At 33.4% G+C, this 23,689-nt stretch overlaps 3 protein-coding genes across 4 annotated transcripts; 1 reads left to right on the top strand and 2 right to left on the bottom strand.

The window, feature by feature from the left end:
• Window positions 1-2,724: 2,724 nt before the first annotated feature.
• On the top strand, window positions 2,725-14,000 carry LOC114393626 (cullin-associated NEDD8-dissociated protein 1). The gene is made up of 29 exons (XM_028354989.1): window positions 2,725-2,917; window positions 3,017-3,082; window positions 3,165-3,334; window positions 3,724-3,934; window positions 4,726-4,891; window positions 5,632-5,761; window positions 5,865-5,979; window positions 6,079-6,236; window positions 6,331-6,454; window positions 6,727-6,777; window positions 6,852-6,934; window positions 7,529-7,613; window positions 7,688-7,789; window positions 7,877-7,975; window positions 8,961-9,071; window positions 9,150-9,233; window positions 9,315-9,455; window positions 9,744-9,836; window positions 10,010-10,131; window positions 10,218-10,380; window positions 10,471-10,710; window positions 11,090-11,338; window positions 11,455-11,631; window positions 11,737-11,883; window positions 12,027-12,143; window positions 12,336-12,504; window positions 13,174-13,251; window positions 13,328-13,466; window positions 13,577-14,000. The coding sequence occupies exons 2-29, from the start codon at window positions 3,047-3,049 to the stop codon at window positions 13,671-13,673; spliced, it is 3,657 nt and encodes a 1,218-aa protein (XP_028210790.1). The 5' UTR covers window positions 2,725-2,917; window positions 3,017-3,046; the 3' UTR covers window positions 13,674-14,000.
• Window positions 14,001-15,184: 1,184 nt separating this feature from the next.
• Window positions 15,185-19,092, bottom strand: LOC114393874 (survival of motor neuron-related-splicing factor 30). 2 transcript variants are annotated; one of them, XM_028355349.1, is made up of 8 exons: window positions 18,913-19,092; window positions 18,771-18,839; window positions 18,229-18,342; window positions 17,960-18,039; window positions 17,797-17,872; window positions 17,181-17,366; window positions 16,778-16,906; window positions 15,185-15,591 (listed from the first exon to the last, which is right to left on the bottom strand). In XM_028355349.1, exons 1-8 carry the CDS (start codon window positions 18,991-18,993, stop codon window positions 15,430-15,432), a joined length of 897 nt encoding a protein of 298 aa, XP_028211150.1. In that variant the 5' UTR covers window positions 18,994-19,092; the 3' UTR covers window positions 15,185-15,429. The 2 variants fall into 2 exon arrangements, with proteins under 2 accessions (XP_028211150.1, XP_028211151.1); XM_028355350.1 differs by having other exon boundaries at window positions 18,490-18,839; window positions 18,913-18,993.
• Window positions 19,093-21,022: 1,930 nt separating this feature from the next.
• On the bottom strand, window positions 21,023-23,219 carry LOC114391979 (protein NRT1/ PTR FAMILY 4.3-like). Its single transcript, XM_028353002.1, has 3 exons — window positions 22,899-23,219; window positions 22,598-22,815; window positions 21,023-22,490 (listed from the first exon to the last, which is right to left on the bottom strand). Exons 1-3 carry the CDS (start codon window positions 22,987-22,989, stop codon window positions 21,180-21,182), a joined length of 1,620 nt encoding a protein of 539 aa, XP_028208803.1. The 5' UTR covers window positions 22,990-23,219; the 3' UTR covers window positions 21,023-21,179.
• Between the last annotated feature and the right edge of the window lie 470 nt (window positions 23,220-23,689).

The raw sequence follows: 23,689 nt of genomic DNA, 5'->3' as shown, positions 1-23,689 counted from the left end.
ATATGTATCTTGTTATTAATTTTAGTAAAAATTTGTTTTTTATTTTATGAAATTGTTAATTTCACGGGTTCTTAATTAAAATTAGAGATTTATTATATAATAGAAATTATGATAATAAAAAATAATTTTTTTATAATTTTAATCTAAATTATTTTTTATGATAAGATTATTATAATTAGGATATCAATAATCCGGATAGATTAATATATACCTAATAATATTTATTGGATAAATATTAATAGTTCTTGTTCATTAATTTACGATGAATCACATGTAAATTTGATTATTGAATGATTAAATTTACCATAAACTCTTAATAGAAAAGTCGCAAAAAGAGGAGGTTTAATAGTTTTCTTTTGACACAAAATTGTCATAATACTTAGTGAACCTACGAGATCACACACAAATGAGTATTATGATCTTTGTTAAGAAAATTATTTTAATATTTGATAGATCAATTAAATTAGAGAATTTAATCTAATTGAATGATTAATTAATTTCCTAAGTGAAATATTATTATATTTCTTGCTAGCATTGAAAAATAAAAACAATATACATAATTTGAAATATTTGGTGAAAAAAAAAAATCAAAGGATTTCATGTTTGAAATTTAATTTGAAAAACTGTTACATACAAATTGAACTTGATCTATTATTATTTCTAATTTTAAATTTAGCAACAGAAAATAACAAGATTAAAATGGTTTAAAAGATAAGATAGTTGTTTCATTTTATCACATATATATTATCTTCCGCGTACTATAGATACATACCAATGATCAATTTTCTTTACCAATTATTATTTCACTTGTTGAAATTGTTTCATTATTAAAAGATTAGTCACGGCTGTATGATGTTGCACATTGACATTGTTGTTTATTTATGGTGATTTGAAAGTGAATCGATTAGGAAAATTTTTTTAAATCAATTATTGGAATATGTTATTAGCCTAGGCAATGTTTAGATTGGTGGTGAAGGATGAAATGAATAAGAATGAAGTGGAAGAGTAAGTTGTCCCACTGCTTGGTCCGTAAAAATAGGAATGAAACATAATAATAAAAATAAATGAACGATATGATGATCATTTCCATATCATTGCTTAATCCCAAACTTCTCTAACCATTGAAGAACAAAAATAAATACTAGAAAGGAACCTGCGAAAATCTGCAAGCAAAATCACAATATGCTGTAAACAACACAGATGTCAGTTACAATCGTATTTCATAAAGATTTTGTGAAGTTTTTCACCATTCATGTGAGACTCAAGATTCATGTATCAATATATAATTTTATATTTATTTTAAATTAAATTTGTATTTTTTTGTTAAAATTTTGTCAATAATTTTTAAAAAGTATATTATAAGTTGTTTAATATGAACTTAAAATAAAAATATTTATTTATTATGAATTATATAAAAATATGTATATGAATGTTGTGCATTGCAATGACAAATGTTCAAATTAATAAAACTAATGGGTGTGGCGTTAGAAATAGTGGGGAAGAATTTGGGGTGGAAAAGGAAAGATATATGTTTTCAATTGTGAGGGGTCTTGTTTGTCGAAAACCTTTAACAAGAGCAAGAGCGCACAACTGTGGCACAAGTAAACAAACTGTCCCCGTTGCTCACTTTCTCAAACCATCCTCACTAGCAGAATACGCATCAACCAACATCCAAATCCAAATGATCTTCTTAACCCAGAAAAAAACAACGTCTTGCTCATTCACCTTATCACATCAATATTCATTTCCCATCACTCATGCTTTATATCATCATAACATAACAAACATGCTAGACTTTACTCCTATTGTAAACATGCCATTTACATGTCATTGCTGATGCTTTCCTATATCAAATAAAGATCCATATAAAAACATTCATTTTGTTTCACTTATTATAATTTCACACATTCACATGAAAGTGTTTTTCAAATTACAATAGATTACTGACTTCACAATGAGTCGGATCAAAGGGACAATAGATTTAGTAGCGTAAATACTAGTTTCCTTCTCTTTAGATGTTGCATAAATTTATCTAGTGCTTTTTTACTTATATAATCACAAGTAGGCTACATCAGATAATTTTGCTTGAGTCTTACAGAACTAGTGCGGGCCACATTAAAGCTAAAATTAAAATATAATCAAATAACACATTAATAAGCATTTATATTTATAACAATACAAAATATTAAAAACAGTTATCAACATGGTTAAATTATACTTTGATCCTTTATCTTATTTTTATCCTTTATCTTTCAAATAATTTATCTTTTAAACTAGATATGATTTGATCCCTATGAAACAATGATATTGTTTTCTTTTATTTTAGTACACAATTTTGAACTTTTTTTTTTTACTTATTCAACACACAAAACTTATTTCATTAAATTTATTTACATGAAACTAAACTAATGTGTAAATTAAAAGGATCATAAAAAAATGATAGATTTTTTAATTTTTTAATTTCTAGTTAGACTAACTTTTTTTACACGATTTTTACCAATAATTAGATTCTATAGTTTTCAAATGAATTCAATGAAACAAAAGATTACAGCTTTGAAAGGATCAAATAACTCATATTTAAAAGATAAAATATCAAATGAACTTTTTTTTAAGGTAAATGATAAAAGTAAATCTTAAAAATAATTCAAAGGTATAATTTAAGCTATAAATATTTATCAATATTTGTATATTTTATATTTAATAAAACGTAAAAATACTGAGAAGTGAAAGTGAATAGGGCTTCAAAAGAAAGTTTTTAGGCTGTGGCATGAGGAGCGAAGAGGCACTTGCAATCGGAGAAGAGTAGAGAGGAAGTGCATCCATCGGTTTCAATTTCTGATCCATTCTCTTTCCTAGGTTTCCGTTCCGCTTCTTCTCGCCGTCAGTATTTCAACTCTGCACAATTCAAAACAATCAGGTTTTCCACTGCTACTCACACTGTCAATCTAGGTTTTCGCATCGCATATCTGATTTCTGATTTTTTTTTCATCAACTATGTTTCTTCGCTACTTCTCAGATTTGACGCTTGTCACAAACTTGTGGTAACATGGCCAATTTAGCTTTGACTGGCATACTAGAAAAGGTATGCATACACATGCTCTGATGTTCATGTTGATATGCATTGTGGCTGTTCATGATGAATGGTTTTCGATTTCTTGGCGCAGATGACTGGGAAGGACAAAGATTACAGATATATGGCCACATCTGATTTGCTGAATGAGTTGAGCAAAACAACGTTTAAGGCCGATGCTGATTTGGAGGTCAAATTGGCAAACATCATCATACAACAGCTTGATGATGCAGCTGGTGATGTTTCTGGACTTGCTGTCAAGTGGTACACCGTACACCTTTTCTTTCTCTGCTCACTCACTCCTGTATAATGTATGCATGTATGTATGTATGACATTTCAACTAGTATTAGTATTCTTTTGTTTTTTATGGTTAGCTAAGGGCATTCACTGCTTTAGAGTTTAAAAGGATAATTATGCTAATTTAAAATTGCGTTGTTTAGGGTATTTTGTAAGATCAGTGTTGGAGCTACTATTACTCGTGCAATATAGTGTATAATTGAAATTTGAAATTACTTCACATAATTAAAAAAGGTCAGTCGTTAGTTACTGCTGTAGTGCATTCAGGTTGCCATGAGAAAATGAAGTAACGCATGATAAAACATTAGTGTTGTTTTAATTTATTTATCAGTTCAAATTTGATTAAAAATTGCAGTCTTGCTCCGTTAGTGAGGAAGGTGAGTGAGGTAAGGGTTGTGGAAATGACCAGTAAACTATGTGACAAATTGCTAAATGGGAAGGATCAGCATCGTGACATTGCTAGCATAGCTTTGAAGACAGTTGTTGCTGAAGTTTCTACTCAGTCTCTTGCACTATCTATTCTCCAGACTCTCACACCGCAATTGATAAAAGGAATTACTGGTCCTGTAAGTTTGTAATTTTGCTTAAAAACTATAGACAGTTGGACTTAACAACACTTCTGTTCTGTGCCTGTATCAGGCTGATGCCACCATTAACTTTCATTGTCTCTGTTCTACATTCATCTGTATATATGTAAATTACTTAATTTGTACTCCGTGGCTACTAATTTGTTTATGTACCTGTTCAAGAAGACAAGAATTATATAAAAAACTTCAATCTTATATTTGCATTCTGTATAGATTTATATTTCTGAAGCACTTGTATAACACCCTTTTCATAAATTAACCATCCTAAAAGCTTGAGTGATAAGGTTAAAGCACAAAAATGGTTTTATATCTAACCTGCCCTATCATGTGAGACGGTCCAATTGAGGTTTAAGTTTGGGCAATGCACAGGCCCACTTGCTTTACTCTGAAATTCAACTTCTTTTGATGAATAGGAGTAATATGGATTGAGCTCTAGACCATTGGGTCATAGAGGCTTTGATACCGTGTTATGAACCAACTATTCAAAAGGTTTAAGCTATTAATTTTAAGCACTTGAATGGTTTTATGTCTAACATTATGCATGATTTCATTGACTTATGAGTTGTGAGACAACAAGGGGATTCAATTTATTTTTAGCATTGATTTTAGCCTTAGTTTTGGGCTCTACTTAGGCTCACTGGCCCATGGGCTCATTATTTATCAAAATTGCTAGTTTGGTCCTCCTCCCATCAGAAATTGTTAATCATGAACTATTTATTTAGTGATTTTCTAAGTGACATTATGTTATAATCTCCTTTTCTCATCTGCAGGGAATGGGCTCTGAGATTAAATGTGAATCGCTGGATATTTTATGTGATGTCCTTCATAAATTTGGGAATCTAATGGCAGCTGATCATGAACTATTATTAAGTTCCTTGCTTTCTCAGTTGAGTTCTAATCAAGCTAGTGTGCGCAAGAAGACTGTGGCATGCATTGGTAAGACAAATTTAAATTTGCATTCTTGGATTTTCCATGGAAAAATTGTTTATTACTTATTAGTGGAGAATTGGTGTTGCTTTTTGCTGTTTAGAAGGTTGTCATTTTTTCCCCCTTCACCTTGGTTGAATCCTGTTGTAGTAAATTTGTTTAGAGCAAAACCTTACTCAATTTTTACAATCTGTGGTTTTTCTATATTCTGATTTTAGGCCTTTTGATTTTTGAAAAGTCACTTAGATTTTTATGATAACTGGTTTTGGGGTAACTCTGACCATGAATGTTGATTTACTAAGAAAAACTAGCTCAGAGACTAAATTATTAAATCCTTCATGTATTCTGTATTGAAAATTCTCTAAAAAGGAATGTTTGCTTGCAAGTTACAACTTATCTTAAAATAGAAAATTTGTCACACGGTTGATGTTTTTGAATTGGGAGAGCCAGTATTATTTAGTTATAAGCAAAATCATTAGAAAATAAGAACACGAGAAAACTGATGATGGCATCCAGACAAGTTTACGAAGTTCAGGATTGAAATAGATTATTCAAGTCCATGTTTATGTTGTTTGGGATGGAACTCCAATTAATTGGACCTAGTGCATGTAATAACTAATTTCAAAATGAAATACCTTGAAGCAAGCTGTTTTCAACCCTGAAATGGCTGCTGTTTTAATTTTGTTGAAAATGTTGTTAATGAAAGCAAAGCTGTATTCTTCTTGTTAAATTCTTTTTCATCTCTTCAGCATCTCTCTCTTCAAGCCTGTCAGATGATTTGTTGGCAAAGGCAACTGTTGAAGTTGTTACCAACTTGAAAAAGAAAGTTGCCAAGTCCGAAATGATCCGTACCAATATACAGATGATCGGTGCTTTGAGGTTAGAATTCTCATCAATATAAATCTTATGCCTTGTTTTCTTTTCATATTGAAAAGGAATCATTTTCTTGTTATCAACAATTTTGTATAAATTGGTGTTTCAGTCGAGCTGTTGGCTACCGATTTGGGCCCCATCTTGGAGACACTGTTCCAGTGCTAATTAATTATTGTACTAATGCCTCAGAAAATGATGAAGAGCTTCGTGAGTACAGCTTGCAGGTGCCATGTTTGTTTATTATCAGTAATCTTAGTACTCTGAAGTGTGTGTTTGTGTGTGTGTTATACTGTCATCTGAATCATGTTAACATTTCACTACAGGCACTGGAAAGCTTTCTCCTAAGGTGCCCAAGGGATATTTCTGTTTACTGTGATGAAATTCTTCATTTGACTCTAGAATATCTTAGTTATGATCCAAATTTTACTGACAACATGGAGGAGGATACTGATGACGAAGGTCTTGAAGAGGAGGAGGATGAGTATGTGCTTTTTGGTTCACTTAGCTGCAGTATGGGATTAATGTTTTCATGATATTCTTCTTGTTAATCTTCCCAAATGTGCTATTTTTTGCAGTGACAGTGCAAATGAATATACAGATGATGAAGATGTCAGCTGGAAAGTTCGGAGAGCAGCAGCTAAATGCTTAGCAGCATTGATTGTTTCTCGTCCTGAGATCTTGTCAAAGCTGTATGATGAGGTAGCTATGCTATCAGTTTCTAATTCATCTCTGTCTAAATATCCTATTGTTCTCTATTTTCAGGATTGCTGTTCTTATATCATTTATCTCTCTGGGTATTGGGTAAATATTAGGTTTACTAGATTCATAGTTAGATTGTATATTTTTTAATTCTTATGCCCTAATAAAATTTCTTTCAACCAAAATTATGTGTTGGCATAATTAGCTGTTTACCCCCTCTTATAATATTTAGTTGCATGACTGTCTCACCTTGGAATTTCTATCTCTTTAAGGCTTGTCCAAAACTAATAGACAGATTCAAAGAAAGGGAAGAAAATGTCAAGGTATACCCAAATAAATATTTTATTTGTAATCTTTACAGCAAAAAGGTTGCTCCTTTAACACGGATATGTTGCAGATGGATGTATTTAATACTTTCATTGAGCTCTTGCGTCAAACTGGAAATGTCACAAAAGGGCAGATTGATGCAGATGAAATGAGGCAAGTGACTAATGTTTTTCCTAGTGTAAAATCACTTTCTATCTAATTTTATCTTTGTTTCTTTTGATGTTGGAAAATCGGTGTCTTTAGTGCATGAGAATGATTTATACTTGAATTGATTGTGCACTTATAGGCATATTTCAAACTTAAGATACACAATAATATTATTGTAGATATTTGTAAAATCTAAAATGAATATTTTTTTAGAAGACCCAGTAGTTACCTCCTTAAAATTTGTTATCTTGCAGAAACTTTATTATGACTGGTACCTATAGATTCATTGCTGCTTCTGCAGAGGTGATAGTTCACAAATTTTATATCCGAACATGATTCTTTAGGGCAAGAATATGAGGAAATTATTTTTGAATATTGTCCTATCACGTAGCCAAAACAAATCTTAAAATTTATGAACATATGCATCCAAATTTTAAAATGCCATCTTTGGGTTAATGACCTTTATCTGTTTATCAAGAGCAATATATAGGAACATCCACAATGGCTATCACTTCAGCTTTTCCTATAGTTAAGCCGAGGTTTTACAATAACTCAAAATGCAGCAATTATTGACTGTCTTAGCACTGACATGCAATGCAGTCCTCGATGGTTGTTGAAGCAAGAAGTGTCAAAGATTGTCAAATCTATAAATAGGCAGTTGCGTGAGAAATCTATTAAGACAAAGGTAGTAGTCATCAAAAGTTGATAATTGATTTCGACTAAATTATCTCCAGATTTTAAGCATCATTGTCTTTGCAGGTTGGAGCCTTTTCTGTTTTGAAAGAACTTGTGGTTGTATTACCCAACTGTCTTGCAGATCACATTGGGTCACTCATTCCAGGAATTGAAAAAGCATTGAATGTAGGCATGATTGTTTTGAATTATAATTTTGTTTAAACTCATCTAGTTTCCCAGTACCGATTGCTTTGTCTTTTCTTTGCTTGTCAGGACAAATCATCTACCTCAAATTTGAAAATTGAAGCCCTAACATTTACAAGATTGGTATTATCTTCACATTCTCCTGATGTTTTTCACCCTTACATCAAGGTAACCATTATTTGTTTAATTTACTCTTTGAATTGGTTTTTGTGAAGCTTTACCTCTTGTGTTGTAGCAACAATCCATGCACCGTAATGTATGAACTTCACCATGTGAGAACATAAATAATTAAATATTTGTCAACGAATTCTTAATTTCTTATTGAATATTCTATTTTATGATCCATTACCAATAACCTCTTCATCAAATTTTAAGAAGTTGAAGGTCATATCCTTAGGTTAATGATTTTGTGGGTTGGACTGTTTGTCACTCTGTTTATTATAATTTAGATTTGAAAAAGAACTAAATTGATGCTTAGAGAAGTGGATTATTTTGTTGATTTTCTGATCTATGATATTGTGTTTAGTTCAGAGAAGTCCCTAAAAAAATATGCTCCTTTGAAATTATTATTAATGTTTTCCTTCTCATCTTTACCAGAGTTTTAATATTATCTTCAATTGTTAATTGTTATTAACTTATTGTTTATAGTTCACTATTTCTTTTTTTTCTTCTCTTGTGCCACTTATGGAGTTTTTTTATCATCTTAAAGTAGTTATCATCTTTAAAAAGCCAGTTCTGGGTATGTACGTAATGAAGTTCATACTTTGTTCAATTGTTTTTTTGACATGTTGCCATAACCTAGTTAACAGTGATGTCTAGAATTCAATCCTTTTTGCCATTTCAGTCTTTATGACTGGTTTGGTCATGTTTACTGCCAGACCAGTACACATAATAGGAAGTTGTAAGTCTTGCTTTCTCCTTCTTTTATGCTCAGTGGGGCTTCATGAGGGGTTGCATCAGTAATAAATCCTTCCCTTGGTTGCATAATTCTTGACTTGTAGAAATTCCTTGACACATTTTTTTAGCTTAAATTTGCCTATCAAACTCTTTGATGCCAAGGCAGTGATATGTATGTGCTATGTCAATTGCCAATGCATATGGATGACTTATGGTAGTATTTCGGGATCAATTGCATTTATATTTCTGTTTGTAGGCTCTTTCTGCCCCTGTTCTATCAGCTGTTGGTGAGCGTTATTACAAGGTCACTGCAGAGGCCTTGAGAGTATGTGGAGAACTTGTTCGTGTTGTGCGGCCAAACATTGAGGTTTGTGAATATATCTTCTTTGGATTGAGAAATGATGTTTAGACCTATTTCTAATAATCATAATGGCATTATTTTTAGGGGTCTGGTTTTGATTTCAGACCATATGTTCATCCCATATATAATGGCATTATGTCACGCTTAATAAACCAAGATCAGGATCAGGTTAGTCGGATGATTGTAAAAGAATTCTTTTTTATGTTTTTATCATATATATAATCTATATATAACCTTTTTCCTCTCCAGGAGGTTAAGGAGTGTGCTATCTCCTGCATGGGCCTCATTGTGTCAACGTTTGGCGACCATCTAAATGCAGAATTACCTGCATGCCTTCCTGTGCTTGTTGATCGGATGGGAAATGAGATAACCCGACTTACTGCTGTCAAGGTTTGTTGGTTGAATTTTGTGCATTAAGATTATAAGGAATTGTCATGACTTTTCTTTATTCTGTTAACTTCTTTTTAATTCTGGGAAATAGTCTTGACTTGTGAGTTTTGACTTGTGTATTTTTGTGATATAGAAAATAGTATAATATAAGGAAAGTTGTAAGTTTTAAGAGGCTGATTTCTTTTAGTGTATCCAAAGTGTATAATTGTTTTTTGCTAGTCATCTATCATTTATTTATAATAAAGTCAAACTTATAAATCAGTATGCTATTGGCTGATTCTTATGCAGGCATTCGCTGTCATTGCTGCTTCTCCACTTCGGGTGGATCTATCATGTGTTCTAGAGCATGTGGTAGCAGAGTTGACTGCATTTCTTAGAAAAGTATGCTATTTTTCTCACTATAATACATTCATCAACTTAACTTATGATGTATTTGATCAAAACTTCATGTAGTTGATTTGATTTTGAAGTCAAAATTTATGAATTTCTTAGAGTTTCCCACTGTTAGGGGGTGAAATATGCTAAGCCTTGTTGTTTTACTGGTTTGCAAACAGGCTAATCGTGCTCTAAGGCAGGCTACCTTGGGAACCTTAAATTCACTTATAGTTGCTTATGGCGATAAGATTATGTTGTCTGCTTATGAAGTTATTATCATAGAACTGTCAGGACTAATTAGGTTTGTCTTACTAATCTACTCTCTGTACATTGGCATAGGTGATATGGAATGCTTGACTCCATTTTCTTTTGTTGCTTGTGTTTCAGTGATTCTGACTTGCATATGACAGCTCTTGCCCTGGAACTCTGCTGCACATTAATGGGTGACAAGAGGTCAAATCAAAGTATTGGCTTGGCTGTTAGAAACAAAGTTCTTCCTCAAGCTTTAACATTAATTAAAAGCTCACTGTTGCAGGGGCAAGCACTTATGGTAATTTTTATGCATGTGACTGAACTTGAGCCAATTTATATGAAATAAAATAAATGCATTCTCAGGGTTTCGTTTTGCTGAATGCTACAGGCTTTGCAAAACTTTTTTGCTGCTTTAGTCTATTCTGCAAATACTAGTTTTGATTCTCTGCTGGAGTCACTACTAGCCTGTGCTAAGCCTTCTCCACAGTCTGGTGGCATTGCTAAACAAGCTTTGCATTCAATAGCTCAGTGTGTTGCTGTTCTATGCCTTGCTGCTGGTGATCAGAAGTGTTCATCTACTGTGAAAATGCTTACTGACATTCTCAAGGATGACAGCAGTTCTAACTCAGTAAGTTTTTTTCTCCAGTACTTCTGCCGTGTAGTGAATTTAATTGACAATCCATCTGTGTTTAACTATTTATGCAGTTACAGCCTAATTCAATCAATCTTGCAGTTTATAGGCGTTGGCTGGCAATCAGTTTTATACTGTTGTTTCCTGTTTCTTTTTAAGTGGCTATGCTCTGTTAGAATATCTTCATAGTATTTTAGACTTTATATAGAATATCATAGTGTATATTGATTATCTTCTGAAGATCTTTAGAATCAATTGTGGAATTGCTTGTTTCCAACACCTCTCAAATAAAATGAATTATATTGCCACATCAGTAGATTGTTCCTTGTCTTCTGTATGTACTGATCATTATGCATTTTCCTTCTAATTTTGAAAGGCTAAGCAGCACCTTGCCCTTTTATGCTTGGGGGAGATTGGTAGAAGGAAGGATCTAAGTTCACATGCACACATAGAAAATATTGTTATTGAATCTTTTCAGTCCCCTTTTGAAGAGATAAAGTCTGCTGCCTCATACGCTCTTGGTAACATTGCTATTGGTAATCTTCCAAAATACTTGCCATTTATCTTGGATCAGATTGATAATCAGCAGAAGAAACAATATCTCTTGCTTCATTCTTTGAAAGAGGTGTGTTGCCTTAACAAAATCATCTGGTTGGTTTTATTTCTTTCTAAGATTTAATATATAGACAATCATGAAAACTCATTTAATATATATGCAATTCTCTTGCCCTTACCTGGCAGGTAATTGTCAGACAATCTGTGGATAAAGCAGAGTTTCAAGAGTCCAGTGTGGAGAAAATACTTAATTTACTCTTCAACCACTGTGAAAGTGAGGAAGAGGGAGTGCGCAATGTAGTGGCGGAGTGTTTGGGCAAAATTGCTCTTATTGAGCCTGTAAAACTCATCCCTGCACTCAAGGTATCTGAATTTTATTTTGGTATCCTGTACTTGTGCCTGAGACTTGCATGTGTTGTATTTGATGATTGTTTTTTTTTGTTTTGTTTTGTTTTGAAACTTCTATAGGTAAGAACAACCAGCCCAGCTGCATTTACTCGAGCTACTGTTGTCATTGCTGTGAAGTACTCTATAGTTGAGCGTCAAGAGAAGATAGATGAGATTATATACCCTGAAATATCTTCATTTCTGATGCTTATCAAGGATAATGATAGGGTGAGTTTTTAATCACCTTACTGAATGTTGTTCAAGAAATATAACATGCTATGTTCTATTTTTTTGGTTGTGTATTTGTGCCTTACTGGCCAATGGTTAATTGGTTTGAACTTTATTATTATTTCTGGTTGTTATTTATGCAGCATGTTAGGCGAGCTGCTGTTTTGGCTCTCAGCACATTTGCACACAATAAGCCAAATCTCATCAAGGGGCTTCTTCCTGATCTGCTGCCTCTTCTATATGATCAAACTATTGTTAAGGTAATCTGAATTGTGCCATTCTGTTCCATGTATTTCAGTTGAGTATATAGCATTACAATAAAACTTGACTTTATACTCCCCATTATTCTAAGAATATTTTAATTTAGTAATATATTTTGCAATAGCTGCATTTACCAAAATAGAAGATCTTGTATTACTGGAGGTGGACTCATTTTAATGAAATTTTGACAGCAAGAGCTCATAAGGACAGTTGATCTTGGTCCTTTCAAGCATATTGTGGATGATGGACTTGAATTGAGGAAGGCGGCTTTTGAATGTGTAGACACATTACTGGATAGTTGCCTTGATCAAGTGAACCCGTCATCATTCATTGTTCCTTATCTTAAATCTGGTTTGGATGGTGAGCATTAGTTATAATCTTTTCTCCATCACTGCTGATTACATTTGTTGGTTCTGATTCACTTATCTAAAAGGGGACCCAGTGCACAATACTTCCACCTAGTGAGTGGGCCTAGGGAGGGTTGATGTACATAGCCTTACCCCTGCAAGCAGGTAGGCTGCTTCAAGTATTTGAACCTGTGACCTTCTGGTTACAATACTAAACCTCACCTTGTGACAAAGCTCACTTTGTTTGATTCACATATCTAATAATTTTAATTTTATGTTGATGGTTACAATACTAAACCTCACCCTGTGACCAGGCTCTGTTTGTTTGATTCACGTATCTAATGATTTTGATTTCACGTTGACATCTATCATATTTTATTTAGATGAACTTTACCCTTCATCCGTTTTCCACAGCATTTTAGCTCAAGATGTCAAATTTGTAAGATGCCAAATGTCTACTAATATACTGAAAAATTAGTTTTGTAATTTGCTACTAAATAGCACTTAAGGAACTGTTTTATAGACACCGTACATAGCAGGAGCTTATAGCATTAGGTTTCCCCTTTCTTTTCTAAATTTGCTGAATACTTTATTTTACTGGTAATGCTCAAGGGATTGAGGATCTTATTTTTCTGTTTCTTTATTGGTACTAATTTTAAGGATACTCATTGTGTTTTTGCAGATCATTATGATGTTAAAATGCCATGCCACCTGATACTCTCGAAACTAGCTGACAAGTGTCCTTCTGCAGTCTTGGCAGGTTTATTTTCCTCTGTTGAAGTGTTAAGCTTTTGCTGTATTGCTTCTCTCTTTTCTAACTTGGATTTCACCTTCAGTGTTAGATTCATTGGTTGATCCTCTCCAGAAGACTATTAATTTTAAGCCAAAGCAAGATGCTGTTAAGCAAGAAGTAGATCGTAATGAAGACATGATTCGAAGCGCACTCCGAGCTATTGCATCCTTGAATCGCATAAGGTTTGTATTCTGACCTGTTTGTGACCCAAATTACTTGTCTTTTGCTGAGGCTAAATAAATCAAATGAAAAAGGCAGATATATTTATTTATTTTCACTTTGCATTATGCAGTGGAGGAGATTGCAGTGTCAAGTTCAAGAATCTTATGAACGAAATATCAAAATCACAAACTCTCTGGGATAAATATTATTCAATCCGCAATGAATGATTCACATACAGTCTTAATTTTTCTCTCTATCATAGTTCTGGAATGAGTGTTCAAATATTACTTGCCGAGACATCTCCGCTAGTTGATGCAAGGGGTCTGGAAAACTAGTTAATTTCATTATAACATAGGAGATTTAGATTCAAGCAATCGGAATACTAGTGGTGATTTCTTGTATAGGATGAAAGATTTTGCCTTTTTCTGTAGCTACATTATCTCATTGGTGGCCCCCTATCGTCCAGGGAAAAAATTGGAACCAAAAAAGAAAAGAAATTAAGATACTAAGGAATCATTTGAGTATTTTTGTCATAATTTTTTCTTGCCGGTTAATTTTACTTGAAAGTCTTCTTAATAGCTTGAAGTCATGTTAAATAGGAGAAAACAAAGGGATATTTGTCTGAAATCGTGTTAGAGTATAATAAAGCAGATGCTCTATTATATAGTGGTCATTATGATAAATATTCAGTGAGGGAATATTTTGTCTCCTCAAAATTTGATACTCCTACAAATCTTATTTTCTTACTAATAATACATGTATATATATTATTTTACCTTGATTTTCAATACTCTCCCTTAAGTTAAAACTTACTTACTGATAATACATGTATGTTATTTTATCTTGATTTTCAACACTCAAATTGAAAGCTTACTAAGCTCTCAGTTTATTGCAAGAAAATTTATTCTCTAAAAAAAAGTAGTAGATTTATAAATTAAACATTATAATTATATGTCTCCATTTCTGACTTCCATTTGCCCCAGTTATGAAACTCGTCTACACATGTATGGAGTTTGGAGATGATGTCTTGATTGGCCGAGATGTCTAAAGACCCATTGAAAATTCCAACCAAACCATTTTACTCCTTGATAAAAAAAAAAAAGGGCAACTCTCTCTTCAATACAACTTAGCCTAGCTGCCATTTGCTCATAGGAAAGCACTTCTATTACAAGTAATCTCCTACTCATAACTTCAGCTTATCTGAGTGAATAGTTTAACGAACTATAACTGAATATCAAAAACCAATTTATATATATATATATCAATGCCATCATTGTACAAAATAAAATATACAAAACTCAAGCTCAAAATTACTAATTAGACTAAAATATCCTCACCATAAGAGACAATCTAAGTCCAAATTATACACATCCAAGACTTGAATTCAAAATGTGTTGGGTGAGTTGTGGAATATGGATATAAATGAAATAATGTGATACTTTATTTAAATTTTACCTATTGCCACTATTGTTAAATGAATATGTAATTTGACTCTTCTAACTTGCGTGATTTCAAATAGTAAACCTTTGAACACGGTTGACGTTAAGAGTATTTACATATTATTCTCTGGTTAAAATCGACATTTTATTTAAATAACTATTTACATTTCATCTCGACACCAGGAACTAATGAATTATTACCGAGAGATGAAATTCAGTTTTGAATTTTCATAAAATACTGCACCTAAGTATCGTCTTTCGAATAACTAATTTAAAGCTAAGACCAACAAACCAACAAATATGAGCATCTAGTTAATATAACATCAAAATGAAAAGGCAGCAAAATTGCATCATGATAAAATAGTGAAAGAAAAAAAAATATATATATGTGGGGCGAAAGCTACAATCTAGAACAGTTCTGAAGTCTCGACACATTTCAGTAGATAACATTGTTTGGTTTGCCATCAGTGAACCTCTACAGAGAATGGTTGTTTGAGCATGTTACATACAATTGAAAGGGCATCTAGCCGAGTCGGTGCATAACCTAATCATCATTTTCAACAGTACCATCTTTGAGGTGAAAATGTTTTTCTCTCTTCTGGAACTCTGTCAAACCTTTCCCACTTCCCGTCACACCAACCTTTCCCTGAGGATCATCAGGAGATTTAAAAATACTCTCCCGTTTTCTTCCAGAGAAGAAACCAATCTGTGCATGCAAAGCCAAAGTATTGCATAATATCAGGACAAAAAAGATCATTGTTCCAAACTCTATTTAAGCATTGTGAGCAAATAAGTTGTATGCAAAAACAACACAAAAGTAGAATTTAAAATGAGAATGAAACAAGAGCTAATAGTTAGATACATGACTTTTAACTCTTTCGTTAGTTGCAATAGTTTTACCAAGTTTGATATTTCGTTTCCTTCATTTATAACCAACCAAATCAAGAGATACTTAAATTTTAAAATTCAGTTATTATATTTTTCGTAGATATTTCAATAAGACAATTTTTTACATGCTACTATTTTAAATATAACTGTACACACTACACAGAATATGCAATGATTTTAAATGTACACAGAACCTGAACCTGCAAGAAATATGAAAAAAATACACTATACCTGTCCTGTTGTATATATATGATTAATTTCAATACAAGTTTTTACATTATACGCCAATCATTCACAATCTTAATATTGACCCAGCATCTTATATACATGTTCATAGTGTCAAATCAATAAAGATGTGTCAGGCTTTAAAATATAAGTTTATTAGGCATGCAGCTCAGTGTAAATTTATAGTCAATCAATTAGAAATAACATTTTGTATGACTTTTACGGTTGTTATTATAAAAGTCAACAAACTCACTGTACATGATGGCTTGTGAATGTGATTAGATGACAGTGTATAAAAAAAAAAAAGGTAGTCCGTGCATGTATTATTTATTCTTAAAAAACACATTACTTAATTTGCACGGAAATACAACATATAGACTACAAAAAGGAAATAAGATCAATTTATTTTCATAAAACACTTGTATTCTGTTTCAAACTTCTCATGCAATATAGTACTATATAATTAATCACGTTACAAAGACAAGCCTGATTGGACTGACTTTCCAGACAATTTAACCCTAAACATCTTTACCCTTTTTTCCACTTATTTTCCTCTAAGGGTGAGTTTGGTTGCTAAGAAGAGGAGGGGAATTGAAGGGAACATTTCAAAAATTATTGTGGGTCTCAAAAAGGTACATACAAATAAAAATTAATCACAATTCTTACATGAAAGCTACCATTTGTCACAAAGGTACAAGAAAATCTAAAATAAACTGCAAAAGCATAAACTTATCTAATTCTAATATAAGAATAAAAAGTTGCAAATTTGAGAAAGGTACCTTCTTTGCCTTTCCTTTGGTTGACTGAAACTGCTGCCAAGCATTTTGCCGCTTATTTTGTGTGACTTCAAGTTGCTCCATCCGCATCTTTGACTTAAAAGCATGTATTTTCTTGCGTTTTGAAGCTTTCTGTGATTAGAGTTAGAAAACATGTCATTGATGGCATCCTAGCTAACTGGCAGATAAACTAGCATAAAACAAAAACAATTCCAGAACCCACTAGCAAACATTTTTCTCCTTGGAAAAACATACGGAATAAAAGACTAACCCAATGACATCTATAATCCTATATAGCAAAAACAGAAAATCCAAGCATTTCATTGAAAACAACCATTTTGAATACAGAAAGCATAATTTATGAAGAGAGAAGATAAGGGAATGAAAATTTGACAAAACAACTCACCACATCCTCAGGATCATCAGCCTCTATACGAAGCTTTGTAGGTAGACTCCGAGACTGTAAATCGATAGATGCAGCTTGTGCAATTTTTCGTTTGATGGCCTGTTTTGTTGCTTCAGCAACTCGCTCAGCTTCTAATAAAGCATCAACAGAACCTTCTTGAATTGACCTTACATTGGCAGGATCAACCTGGTAATAAACAACCAAGATCAACAAGGCTTTTACCATGAGCTATGGAACAATTCAATTCACACACGGCACAAACAGCACACAATTGAAAATTCTCTACTTGCAAGTAAGCTTCCCCAGGATATAATATTGCTTCCTCTGTTTCCTTTCTCAACTAAACAAAGATCTTGAGAAAAGTTGTATCTTTGCAAATCAACTAAATCATGCATGCAGTTCAATATGGATCCACGTCCACCAAACAAGACATAGGACTTTCATTAGAAATTGATCCCTCCCACCAACTATTTTCCTATCAGCAGGAAAATACATGTTCAACATTAAACATGTAGCAATAAAAAATTTAGAGGAAAATTTATGCATAGACTACATAAGACACCCTATGAGAAGCAATGGAGATCAAATTTGCATCAGGTAGTTTTAAAAGCCTTACCTCTTCTTTATTACCCCAATTGTCATAGCTTACATAATAACCATTTGGAGTATAAGCCTCAATTGTCGCATCATACCTGGACATTCATAATAAAACAAAGTGAACACACAGTGAACATGGGTAAATGAAATGGAAAATAAAATACACTGACAGACAACAATACCACTCCCCATCTTCACTCCAAACTGCCTGAACTTTGGTGCCAACAGGAAGTTTCTCTTGATGATCAGAACTACTATCTAGCTGTTAAAAGTGAAATAACATAATAATTCAGTAAAAAAGTATTGCATTTAAATCATCAGAGATGACTTGAATTGTTTTTTCCACAGCCTCTGCCAGTTTGTAAGTTGATCAATTATCAAAGGAAAGAAATTACATCGATTATGAACAAGAAATTCTATGGTCGCTCAAAACAAAATATTGAGGACGTACCAATTGATTCTCGTTATGTATGGACAAGGTTGGAGATGCAGCAGCATTATTAGGAGGAGCAGAGATTTCATTCTGCTTTGCAGTTGCAAGGAGTTCCTCGGTCAAGGCAATGACCTGTGTAACACAATTTTAGGGCACATATTTGGAGTTCAGTAAAGCAAGTAGTATTGTGTTAGACGACGATAAAGCAAAATAATGACAAAAATCTAACTTAGAATCTCTGAGGAGAAAGCATGCTGGACATCAGGAGACAGAGCAGACCTGCACAAGAACCAAGATAGACGTGATGTGCATTTGGACCTAACACTCACTTTTTAATGCTCCTCCTGAGGTTGAGCAATTTGAATGATATTACAAATTGCCGCAGTAATACTAGTAGTAGTACCCTCACCTTTTCGAAGAAACTAGTTTGATTAGTAGTAATATATAGAATGACATCCTCCGATGGAATGGGAGGGATCTATCTGCTTACTCGATGATGAATGAATGATAGAGAACAAGGCGGAAACAAAACATCAAAACTGGGGTTGAATTGAGCTTACCTCGGAAAGTTCCCTCTCCATGTCAACATATTCAGAATTTGCAGGGTCATCGTTTAAGAGTTCTCTAACCTGATGGATTCAAAAAAACATTATTAAACAAACAAGAAAGAATGAGTGAATAGTTGTGAGCGAGCTTGGTTACCTGGTTCAGTTGATCTTTGTAGAGGGAAAGATTCGACGCCAACTCTTCTATGCTCACTTCATCAACGCCTTGCCCTTGCATCTCCACAAACCCTAATCCTTCTTCCGATTTCGATCCTTCAACACGCTACCCCTCCCCACTCCCGCATAAACATTATATCATACTTGGGCTTGGGCTTGGGCTTGGGCTTGCCCTGGCCATCCGCCTTCTAAACCCCAAGCCCTCTTCCTATCCCATTTCACTCTCCCACTTTGTTATTTCCATCCACTTTTTTTAAAAAAAAATAATAAAAATTTGTGAAATTCCTAACTTGCCCTAAACTTTTGCTTCCCACGTCCCCAAACAAATCCATTTTCTCATAGGTGTATTCATAAAAGGCGTTACTCACGTTTACAGGCCATAATGGGTGGGTCATTCCTCCCCCTCTCCCCCTGAGACTCATCCTTATTCATCATGTCAGGGGCTTGCCTCTTCTGCGGGTTTTATTTTGCTATGTATTTCTAATCATTATTTGTTAATATTATACTTTTACATTGATGTTCTCATTTGAGTATTATTTTTTTATTATTCATATTATTTAATTAATATTTTGATTATATTAATTATAATATGATTGGTTTTTGGACAATACTTAAATTTAGTTCCACAGATATATTTGGTGTTGTTTTTTTAATCAGAATTGCAGTTTTATTCTACTAATATATGTTCACCTTAAAAAAATTAACTTACAACACACAAATAATAGATTTGAAAAATCACATATCTTTACTTTATTCTTATTTAATTAATAAATTATGTATAATTATTATTGCTAAGTGTCCTCTTTTTCCTTTCATATATACTATTATTTAGTTGTGATAATATGCTTTCTTTTAAATTTTACTTAAATTTAAAATATTCATAGAATACTAAAACCTTTCTTAGATGATAAAAAGCAAAAGAGGAAGCTAGAAAAAGAGGATATGAAAGGAGAGACTTTCGCAGAAATAATGTAGTAGGCAAAAACAATCATATATTTAAGACCAAAGTGGGCTCAGTGCCATGACCAGCCATTTTTTTGTTGGGGGTAAGTGGGGAATCTGTTAATCTTTAAGCCAACATTTTGATGTAAATATTGTCACAGGAGGATGCCAATTGAAATGCTTCTGGGGGGTCTGGCCCCAACAGTAAAACATGTTTGAGACATGTCTCAATGCAAAACCGTACATGATTGTAAAATGAAAAATCATTCTTGAACATTGCTGAAATGTATATACCTTGAGAGTGAAAGAGAGAAAAAATAAGTGATTAATTTAAATATTAACGATGAAATGTGATAAGAAGAGAGAAAAAAAGAAATTAAAAGTGTTAATGGTGTATTCATAATTTACGAGTGTCCAAATATCACATTTTTTTGTAAAATAATGGAACAAGAACAACCTTAACCATCCTCAAACATAACTTTAGTTATTCACATAGGGAACAATCTACTCGACCGAATAATTATGTTTGATTCTATTTGTATGTATATTTTTTTTTTTGGATCAACAACGACAGTCACATGCCAGCGGAACTAATTCATAGTCTAGTAGGATGTGAGACACACTTGTTTATCATCTGGGATAAATACAACAACAACTAACATAACTTTAGCTATAACAGCAATAATTATTATGATGTACGCTTTTAATTTTGTCTGAAAGTCGTACGCGAATTTATTTTTAAATTTTTTAGTTGCAAATTTTACAATAAAATTCATAGGAAAAAAAAGTATATGCACGTTTCGAAAAAAAGAAATATGTGGGAACTTATCTTATGTTTCGTATGCGCGATCATTACTCAGTGATTCCTACTCTCGGTAAAAACACGGTTGACTCTCTTTCTACATCTCTCTTTTTTGTGAGTGTGAAGTATAACTATTGGGCTAGATATATAATATCTTGTATACTTATAAAACAATTGCTTAATTAGTTATAAATCATCTATCTAATCACTTAAACACACTTTTATACAAAAAAAAAAAAAAGAGAAGTCTTTATCGTATCGCTTCAATTATTGATCAACATTATAATTAAATATGTGTGAAGAAAGGCTCTTTTCTCCCTTCCATGGATGTGCCACCGAATTAAGATTAAGGCAAAGAAGTAATAGATTAATTAAGCTTGTAACTGCAATATATTATATATGCTAGCTACTCGATCGATACGACATTTTGATCGATATAATTCTTTACAGTAACTGTAAAATAATTAATATTTTGAAAAGAGTATATATATATATATATATATCTATGGAATAATATTATTGTGATGGTGATCATGTAGTTGTGAGTAGGGGTTGATTTCCTTGGCATTATTAGGTTGGGGTAGTGCGGAAGGAGCATGAGAATAGCGTCTGGACCAAAAGAGATAGTTGAGGAAGTTGAGGAAGCTTAAGACAGCCAGTAACCAATAGAAAAGATCAAGCCTGTCCTGGTTAAGGTCGTTGTTGTGAAGCCAGCCAGCAGCTGAAGAAGAAGAAGTTGAAGTGATCTTATTGACCAAAGAAACCAAAAGTGTGCTCAAGTAAAAGCCAAATGAGTAAGAGCAATATGTGATGGCTGTAAAGAATGCTTGCATCCCTTTCAAGGACTGTTTATAAAAGAACTCAAGGAGGCCAATGGCTGTGAACATCTCTGACAAGCCAAATATCAAGTATTGTGGGGTTATCCAAAAGATGGACAAAACTTTGTGATGGTTCACAGCTGCGTCCCTTCTCTTTTTCTCCAACAGAGCAGCTGCAACCATAGAAAAGGTAGCCAGAAAAAGACCAAAGCCTATTCGGCGCAAAGGTGAGATTCCAGACTCATGGCCGGTGAATTTTCTGGCAAATGGGACAAAGAAGGTGTCATAGAGAGGAACTAAAAAGATGAGCAAAATGTAAGGAATGGACTGAAGGGAGGCGGGAGGGATATTAAAGGATTTGGTGAGATGGGTGTCCATTGCTCTCCCTTGTTGGACTGAGAATGTCTGAAGTTGTGCTAAGATGGTGTTGAAAACGATGGTGCACGAGAATATCGGAATAACAGATAGCAATATCTTCACTTGCTCAACTTGTTCCACTCTGATCATGGATGATGGGGAAGATGGAAGGTTTCTTTTGGAAAATGCAGCGACAAGAACCTGAGCCACGGGAGTTAAAATACTTCCTTGTGGGGGCTTGTTTCTGTAATATAGAGTGCCACATATCAAGCTTATCAATCCCATTGCCATTACAGCTGCGGATACCCCGAAGCCAACGTCCATTCCTGAATGAGTTTGCACCCAAACAAGAATGGTTAGGCTCACAAGTTGTCCCACAGAGAATGCAAAATATGCGGCATTGAAGTAGGTTGAGAGCTTCTTTAACTGCTTTGGGTCGTTTTGCTCGAACTGGTCTCCTCCATAAGCAAGCATGTTTGGCTTCACACACCCACTCCCTAATGCCACCAAGTAGAGTGCTACAAAGAATATCATGGCCTTCATGCCCTTTGCTTCTACGCACTGTTCTCCATCGTTCACATTGCATGGAGGTGGCTTCAATTGAGGAACATGAGCTTGGACTGATAGCAGTATGAAACCCTGTAATCGTATTATTATATACATGAATTAAGGCTCTTGTATCAATGGACAATATATATATATATATATATATATAGAGAGAGAGAGAGAGAGAGAAGCTTAATTACAGAAAGTTCGACGAAACCAAAGAGGAGCATGGTCCAGAAGCTGCCAAGGTAAGAGTCTGATAGATAGCCGCCGAGGAGAGAGAGGAGAAAGATGGTCCCAACAAAGTTAGTGACTAGGTTGGCAGCCTTGGACAAAGGGAAGTGCATGTCATTGGCCACATAAGTTATCAGATTGTTTCCCACTGCCGCTATTGCCATTATCTCAAATGCTTGCAACCCTGCAATTGATCAAGAGGGAGATCAGCAACTAATTAATTAAATAATTAGAGAGAGAGAGAGAGAGAGAGAGAGAGAGAGGGACCAAGAACAAAAGCAGCCGGAATCATTCCACCGTGTTTGGCAGGGTTGGATGGTCTGCCTCTCCAATCCAGAGTACTGGGTGATGCCTCCATTAATTTCTTGATGGTCTCAGTTAGAGAGAATGAATCACTCTCACCCACTCCCAACTATTTTATAGCTACTCACCAATGGAGATATACTCCTTTTCTCTTTCTTCGCACCACAAGTATTCTTGTGGCACCTATCCTATGAAAACCAACAACCTCCTTTAACCCCCTAGCCCACAATATTATTCTCTCTTCCTTTCTTCTTTTTTAATTTGCAACAAAATCCAACTTATCTCTCTCTCTCTCTCTCTCTCTCTCTACTACTACTACTCTACCTCTACTCAAATCCACCTAATTATATCAACAATAAGTTATAACGATACTAAACTTAAATTTAATTCTCTTAACTGTTCAAATCAAATTTAATAATTATAAATGAGAAAGACGTAGAAGAAAAATCTTATTAAAAGCAATCAATCAAATTTTTAATAAAAATTGGTCATTAATAAAAGTCAATAAATAATTTGTTTTTAATTTGATCATCACCATTAAATTCTATAAATATTCTCTTCAAGATTTCTTTCAAAACTACAAAATTTTATTAAAATATATATATCAATAAGGAATGCTCTGTTTTATTCCTTTTTAGTTTAAAAGTTATTTTAAAATTAAATTAATGAATATTAATTAAAAATATAAAATTATATTTTAATAATTTTATATTTTAAGTTTAAAATTATGCTCATGAATATTGTGAATTTAAATA

This window comes from Glycine soja, chromosome 17 (assembly GCF_004193775.1).
Source record: "Glycine soja cultivar W05 chromosome 17, ASM419377v2, whole genome shotgun sequence".
Taxonomy (NCBI): domain Eukaryota; kingdom Viridiplantae; phylum Streptophyta; class Magnoliopsida; order Fabales; family Fabaceae; genus Glycine; species Glycine soja.
The sequence above is the reverse complement of the archived record's forward strand: the minus strand, read 5'-3'. Positions and strand labels throughout refer to the sequence as shown.